The sequence below is a fragment of the Buceros rhinoceros genome, unplaced genomic scaffold (genome assembly GCF_000710305.1).
Source record: "Buceros rhinoceros silvestris isolate BGI_N320 unplaced genomic scaffold, ASM71030v1 scaffold26445, whole genome shotgun sequence".
NCBI classification, from domain to species: domain Eukaryota; kingdom Metazoa; phylum Chordata; class Aves; order Bucerotiformes; family Bucerotidae; genus Buceros; species Buceros rhinoceros.
The window spans coordinates 60169-68331 of NW_010412932.1; the positions used below are offsets into that span (position 1 = coordinate 60169).

The window sequence follows — 8163 nt, forward strand, 5'->3', positions numbered from 1 at the left end:
GGGAAAGAGGAATTTGTGTCATATTCATACCACAGTGACTTTCAAACTGCTGCACTGTGGAGACAGGACAATAGGCAACAGAAATCTGCAGCCTGGAGCTACCAGAGGCGAAAGGGGATGTTAGAGAGGCTGCTGGCCGGTACTGCAACCCGGCGTTAGCAGTCACAAAGGTTTCTACTTCAGTTTTACTGGGATACCCTCCTTCTCCTCTACAAACCCTTCTGCTGCTCCGGCTCTTCCAGGCAGCACGAGCCTTCCCGAGACTAATGGGAGACTTGTTATTCAATTCAGCATTAACCTACAGGAGTCAGGCCAGCAGCCCGCAGTAATAGCAGGATCTCGCTCTGCATTATGCAGCGCCTAGCTGGAGAGCTACTCAGGAGAGGCTCTTAATTGACTACCTAATGAAGCAGCCAGCTTTTCTGGTGTGAACCTGTGGGGTAAAACACAGAGGCAAAAAATGAGGCCAAACACAAATCACAGCATAATGCCGCAAACAGGGATAAGGGTGTACGTCACTCCAAACAGCTCGAGAAACAAATAGATAAACAGGAAAAGAACACAAGCTCCAAGCTAGGGAAAAAAATCAAAGACTAAACCCAGAGTCAGGGACTGTCCTCCAGAGACAGGAGAAAGACATAAGTATGTCACTGCATTAGACAACAACAGTTTTCTCATGTGGAGCTCTTATCGCATTTGGCATCTTTGTCTACAGTTTGGCTGATAGCAGCAAACACAATGACCAGCTTTTTATAAGGAAGCTGCAGATAATCAATGGGAGTCATGCTGGCTTCGGCAGCACGGACTAGCCTGAGAGGAGACTTTGATGCACAGGAATGGAGAGCTCAGGCCAGCCCTGCCAAACTGACTCACAAAGTGAGCAGCGGGGAGGCTGGACCAGCCAGGACCAGCGGCTCTTTTGTGAGCCCACAGACACTGACTGATACCCATCAGGGGATTCAAAGACTGGTATGCAGTTGTTTGTATGCAGATTGCTTCTCTCTCATACAGTGATAAGGGAAATTTAGCACAAGGTGTGGAAATAAACGCTCAGTTTAAAAGAGTTGGTTTTTTAGGTCACCTTTAAGAAAGAAAGAAGCTGCAGCCATGCTGCCTTTACTGATGTGGACAATGACAATTCAATGACCTTTAAAGCTGGTGACACCTTTGCTGGCTACCCTGACAGCTCAGATGGAACATCACCAGTGCCTGCCTGCCTGCCTGCAAACAAAAGGCAGGCTTCGCTTGTACTGAGCCAGCCGGCACTGCCCACTGTCCTTCCTGGGAGCCCCGGTGGGGGCAGGGACTGGGCACACGAGGTGGGCTGGGGGTGCTCCCGGATCACAGTCTCATCTTCATTCCTGTGCCAAAACCTGCCTTGCCAGGCTGGGTTTCTTGGGCTGTGGCTGGAAGAAAGCGTTGCTATTTCTGAAGAGGATGGCTGCCTGTGACGGGTGGTGTTGGCAAAAGGAGCCCCAACAGCACTTCAGACCTCAGGGCTGCTCTGCACGGGCCTATATCAAGGGACACAAACTCAGCTTCAGCCCCCATCCAACATCCACTTTCTCCCAGATCAACTCTTGCTTCTTCTCCCTCTCTACTAGCAGCAACAAAATCTCCTTTACCCATGAGTTTGGCCCCTTGCTGGCTCCCATCCAGGCAGGAGTCCTGCCTGCCATCCCGTCCCACAAACACACTCAATCTAGACTGGCCACCTCAGCTAGCTGGACCACTCCACTTACCCCATGCTCCAATCCACATCACAGACTTGATTTGAGGATAGGCACAACCCAGCGCAGTCTGCTGCCCTCAGAGAGGTGTGTACAGGGAGGGAGAGGCAAAGGAGGCTGAGGTGGATTGTCAGTCTTAACCCCCAAAACCATTAACAAACAGCAGTGGTGAGCGAGCTGCACCACAACAGCTCAATGACCAGTTGCACAGCCCAGGCAACCATGGGCAACAGCACTTTTCTTATCCACCTGAACTTCCAGATACATCCTGTCCTCAGCATTTCACAAGAAATTAGGGGAGTCCCATTCCCATCCTCTTGCAGCACAGTCTCCGCATTCACATCTACCTGAGACAGAGTTGTGGGCTGCCTGTGAACCTCTGTCTGTTGCAACAGCTGGGCGAGGCCCTCTGGGCGCTGATATCTGTGTTCCCTGCCTTGCCTTTGAAGAGGCTGGGTAAGCGACCCTCTTAGGCTCTTTACTGGTTCTTCACCAGGCATGGGCATTTTCTTTGTGCTGGATGCAATGACATGAAAGCTATGTGTCCGTTTTCTTCCAATGCAACACCGAAGGAATGTGGGCACAGGACAGGCATTCGCATCCCCATGCAAAACACACTCTTATTCCCTCAGAGCGTAGGCACACCTCTCTCACCCACACACACAGAGCGGGTTTTATTTTCTCAAGCCTCCTTCTTCCCAGACACACAATTCTGGCAAATATTTAGACAGAAACTCTATTAAAAGGCCTTTGAGCAGCTTTTCCTTTCCTCAAGAATAGTTCAGTATTAAACAGAATTATGAATAGTTTCTCTTCTATCTCCCTGGAAAACCGCTGCCTCAGCCCTTGACAGCACTGCTGACAGCAGTCCCTTGAAAACCAGAGCTCCCCAGTTACAAACCCTGCTTCCAGGGAGAGAAAACACAGTGTCATTGATCAGCCCTGAATTGCAACTCCACAGGAGGGGATGCTCCATACACTCCTAACAGAGGGACAATCCCCTCTTAGCCCTAACAAGCTCCACACACGGCAGGGAGAAAAAGTGTGTTTCTAGTCCTCAAATACAAGAGAGTATTTAAGGAGGAACTCTGCTTTTGATGCCACACTATGACCCAAAAAATGCATCATCATGTGCCACTGAAATCTTTACCTCCTTGGAAATGTGATGCAACAGACTTGCTCAAAAAAGAAAAAAAAAAACTTTATCTCTGCAGAATGTGCTAAATATCATACAACATCTCCGTGCCAAGATCATTGTGGCAAACAGCCTGGGAGACAGGCACTGACTCAGACACTCACCTGTCTTGTAGATCTCATAGCGCAGGGAGAAGCCAGCACCTTGCCGTGCGTAGTCCGAGGTGAACTTGATATAGAGAGAGGGGCCGGAAGAGATGATGGTAGGAGGTGCTATGTTCCCACAGTGCTTGCCCAGCAGGTCTGCCGCTTCACTGTCCCCATCTCGGATCTCAATGTAGTCATACCTGTGAAGGCAGGTGAAATGGCAGTGAAACCACCTGTCAGGGAGATGCTTCAGGATGCCAGGAACAAACACAAAACACTTCTTTCTATCTGTATATTTCACAGAACATCTTCCAGACAGGTACCTGGGACTCTGTCACTCATACCACACCACACACCCTCCAATACAGTTTTCCCCTTTTTTCTGTCTGGCTGCATTTAAGTTCCTTTCTCTGTTGCTCCTCACACCATTAACTTATTGCACCTACATTCACTTCAACTGCAGAGGCAACATGCAAAATTCAGGACACAATTTACCTCCATTTCCACAAGACTCCTTCTGCATGGGAGAAACTCAGGGACAAATCTCCTGGGAGTGCTCTTCTTCCCTTACTTCCTTCCTCAAGCACCATCATGCTACTTAGCACAGCTCAGTTTATTACACTGTTGAGGAGGGATTTGGCCAGGCACACACCACGCATTAAACAAATAGTCAATGTTAAATCCATGCAAGCGGGGAGCTATTTTGTGCACTGTCTGACACCACATTGGTCCTTTAACAAGTGTGACCAGTACACTTACTTAGCACTTGGACAATAATACTGATCCTCTTCTATTCAGAGCTAACAAAGATTCCTGTGGATGAGAAGTGCTGCCTAAGAGTTGGGTAACCACATTCACTATTGATTCATCCTTGTTCACTCTGTAACTGCAACCTGCCTTCGCTAAACTCTACCTGGAGGTGTCCCACCTGCCTGCTGGCATGGCTCCTGGATATCTGAATCGTCTGGGGGAGGAATGTGTAGGGTTGGAAGAATTGCCTCCTGGTGCAGAGACAAAAGCTTGATGCAAAGTCTGGCTGGAAGGTGAAACTCCTACAGATTCCTTCGTATTTTCTAGGCCATGACTAACAGCAAGGTAGTATCAGGCTCTGAGGGTTGTGAAGAAACAAACAGCTTTTACGTGAACATCTTGTTCTTCAGCTGCTTTTAACACCCACACTCTCCCGTCCCTCTTCTCCTCTCTGGCCAGCACGCTGCTATTTACAGAAACTGCCCATCTCTCTTTGACTGTTTATTCGCTTTGTATCAACCTGTTCGAACAACATGCTACAGTTCCTATCACAGGGCCAGAGAGGGAAAAAGCATTTTCAGGCTGACAGGAATCTGTCTTTCTTCCTTGTCACAAGATCTCTTGTTTGGGAATGGAGAGTTGAAAGGAGAAGTAGCTTGCTGGATACAAAATGATCCTCACGTGACTCATTCCTGTTCTGCAAAGCGCATATCGGCAGGCAACAACTTCAAAACAAACTTACAGGCACTCAGTGTGCTCTTTCACAAAGAAAGATGGCCTGGACAGCTTTGGTTTCACTCCTTTCTGGGACTAAATCAGGCTGAGTGCCAGAAGCGAAATACCTGCAGATAAAATCCCATCTAAGCTGCACCAAGCACTCAGCTAGCTGCAATCACCCAGCCTTTCACTTCATTACAGACTCAGTCGGCTTGGCCAAGGTGAAATCCAAGTGGTCTTAAGAAAAGGCACTTGCACAGGAGGAGCATTTGGCTTAGCTGGTGGGCGGACACAGAGTGATGTAAATGAAGACTGTTCTCTCTGCTCTCTCCTCAGCACTCTGTAGCTCCCTATTACCTCGTGACCCCTTATTACCCCGACACCATCCAGCAGCACCCTGCATGACCTCACTAATGTCCATCATGTGTGGCTTGATCTCCCCAGGGAGGAAGAACACAGAGAGCAGTGTTAGTGCTTCTTTTAAGTAGAATTTTTTCTTCCTTGTTTGTCTATTTGTTTAAAATAGTGCTGAGCAAACAGCAGGGACATTTTGTTCTCTAAATAACTACTTCTTTTCAGTGCGTTTGCAGCCCTTCCACATCCGAAGTACACATCTGTGCTGCAGGACTACTGGCTACTAGTGAAATTGTGAATATGTAGCAAAAAATTAACCTGGCAAATGTTGGCAAAGCACAATTAATGGGGCCAATTGTAAAATCTGCCATTTGCAGGGTGCAGGCAGAAGTTAGCTGCATCCCAGGAAATCGCATCTATTTACGTCCTCGTGGGGTTATAACTCACCAACACAGTACACGGCTTCAACTACTTGTCTGTAATGATCACAGCTTCTGCTGTAGCCAACACACCAAACATCCTGGTTCTGTTCACATGGCCTCTCAAACCATCCAGTGCTGTAGAATCCCTGGCAACCCCAGAAGCAAATTCTGGACCAAGAAATATTTGCTTATTGAATGGGTGAATAACTTCCAATAATACATACAATTTGGGAATATTGCAAGCTGCTCATGGGCAATGTGCAAATGGAAAATTAAAAGAATGAATCTAGTAAGTAAATCATCAGGAAATATTTGCCTCTGAATTAAACCCTGTTTGGCTTCATCCAAGCATCTAGCTGAGCTTTCTCCTACTGGAGCTAATCCTTAATAAATCAAATGTTACAAACAACTAAAAAAAAAGCCCCTAGGAGAAGGTCAGGGAATCATTTTTGCCAAATGTAAAATGAATACAAATGCATCAAGTTTTCTTCCCACGTTAAAAAATCTTGATCCAAGCCTGTTGCTCCTCATGAGGCAAAACTCTCTTTCTTCAGGTCATATAAACAGAGTGTGCACTGCAGAAGTATTATACTCAGGAGATAACTCCTGTCAGATGAGCAGAAGCACCTATTTCCTCTCCAACATAGCAATTAAGCTTTAAGTTTTCAAAATGAAATACCAAAAACGTCCAGTCCAAACCATGAAACTTTCATACTTCAGCAAGAACACCAGCTAATCCCCACCACAAACTCTTTTGGCATCATGTGCTTCAGTCATGTCCATGCCTTGGCCCACAACCAAATAGGCTGATAAACCCCATTCTCCTCATGTAGGGTCACTGGCCATGCTTAAATCTAGTCTGGCCAGGCCTTTGCTTCTGTTAGGCTTAAGCATTTAAACTTAACCAGTTTTCCAGACTTTTTCTTCCTGTGTGAAAAACAAGAAGAAAAATTGGAAGGAAGAAAACCCGACACTGGGTACGCTTTCTACTCCAACCATTTCATTTCCACATAATTACAGACTAGAGCATAGCTGGGTGGGAAACATTTATGCAGTGATGGCATCTAAACTGTCTTGACCAGTGCTCAGCAATTTCCATTTCACTCATACAACCAAATCCATTTTTCCCGTCAATGTGCACCAATAACGCTTGTGGACTGACCTCTCTGGCATTACCTCCACTGGGCAAGCTGCCATCTCCAAGCAAGTTTCATGGCCACTTCTCCCCACCTAGGCATTGCTCCAGTGAGTCAACCATAACTATGTGAGGGCAGGGTGCAGCATCCACAACCCACAAGTATGGTCGATGGATTAACCAACTCTTCTCGCAGGGAAGGTGACCACAGTTGGCTGCTCTTCCAGTGGCAGGATGTTTTCATCTGCTGCTTGTGTGGGAAGGCTAGCCACTTGGTTTGAAACCACTCAAGCAGAGGTTTCTACCAAGAGTTTTAAGGCAGGGAGGCAAAGCTTTAGTGCTCTTAACTGCCCAGACAATGAGGGGGTTGAGAAAGGAGGGAAATGCATCGCTTAGATGTTCTTCTTGCTTGGAGCTGTTTAACAGAATTAAATGGAAAACGTACGATGCTTACAAATATTGCTGTGTTTTTATTAAAGATTTTTAGTAGAAAATGCTTTGCTGATGTGAAGAGAGTTTTTATAAACTAATTAGAAAGCACTTCTAATGCCTGTATTACTCATGCTTCCTTTTCCTCCAGTCAACCCTCTCTGCTTCCAGTCTATTTTCCCTAAGTCACTTTGCTGCTGGCTCTCCAAACGAGTCTGCAAGGCACAATAAAGGCAAACTAGACCCAACTGCAGGGATTAGGAAAAGACCTTCATCTTTTCAGTCCTTTTCTGTTGTGAAATAGCTAATCTGCTCCCTGGCCATTGAGCTGTGCTCCACTGTCCCCTGAGGCCAGCACAGACTTCCCACATGCCCAGAAGGCACTGGTGAGCTCCAGAAACACTACAACCCACCTGAGGAGCAGCACCTGAAAGCCTTCACTGTCTTGTGGGCGCTCCTCTCCTGGGCACACAACTCAGCACAAAGGACAGTTTTGGGACTCATACTGCTCCGCATATAATCAAGAAACCTGCCACTGAGCCCCGGGTCCCAAGTCCTTCCCCACTGAAACATGCTTAAAGAACATTATCTTAGGATGGAGAGAAACACAATAAATCATCTACATGTTCACAGCCACAGCATGAGTCTTCCCTGTACATAAACTCTCATTTCAGTGCCTAAGGAAGGACAGTTCCCCAGACCAAGCTCTGACCCTAGCAGGCAGCTTTCTCACTCTCTTCCTAGAGCTATGATTTGAAGTAGGTGAAGACTTGCACACAGCTAAGCCCAGCTTCCAGTGCTTGCCAGGGCCAGAGAGAGTTGCAAGGCTCTAACCTGAACTTCCCCAATGTTTAATTTGGAGCTGTTACTTACAGGTATTTCCATGGGGCTCACAACTGCACTTGGCAAACAGTAATGATGGGATCCTCATGAGACTCTGGGAGGTAGAAAGGCAGAGAAGAGCAATAGCTGGCCCAAGGTCACACAGGAAGCCAAGAATAGAAGTCAGCCTTGATTAGACAGATTATATTATATCGGAGGAGTCTGGCCTAGATCGACAGAGAGACAAATAGGTACTGACTGCATGCCAACAGCCTCAAATTTGGGAATGCCCAGTGCTGATGTGAGCGTTTGAGACCCTTGGTCTGCTTGAACTATACATCACGGTGTCTCAAATGCATCTGCTGAGAATAGGAAGAGAAACTGCAATTCTCGTGAAATTCAGTAGGCATTAACACACTGCACATAGCTGAGGGAAGGCATTGGGGAACCTGCTTGGCCACAATGGCAGCCAGTAAACGCAACTGTTCCCTTTGAAAAGGTGGTAGGTGGTTTGTTTCTCAGA

The 8163-nt window shown here is 46.9% G+C and overlaps 1 protein-coding gene across 1 annotated transcript in view; it reads right to left on the minus strand.

The window, feature by feature from the left end:
• NRP2 (neuropilin 2) overlaps nucleotides 1-7093 on the minus strand; it is a 52705-nt gene extending 45612 nt beyond the window's left edge. The window contains 2 exon segments of the mRNA XM_010136564.1: nucleotides 3030-3211; nucleotides 6975-7093. Of these exon segments, the coding sequence (XP_010134866.1) occupies nucleotides 3030-3211; nucleotides 6975-7093 (301 nt within the window).
• Between the last annotated feature and the right edge of the window lie 1070 nt (nucleotides 7094-8163).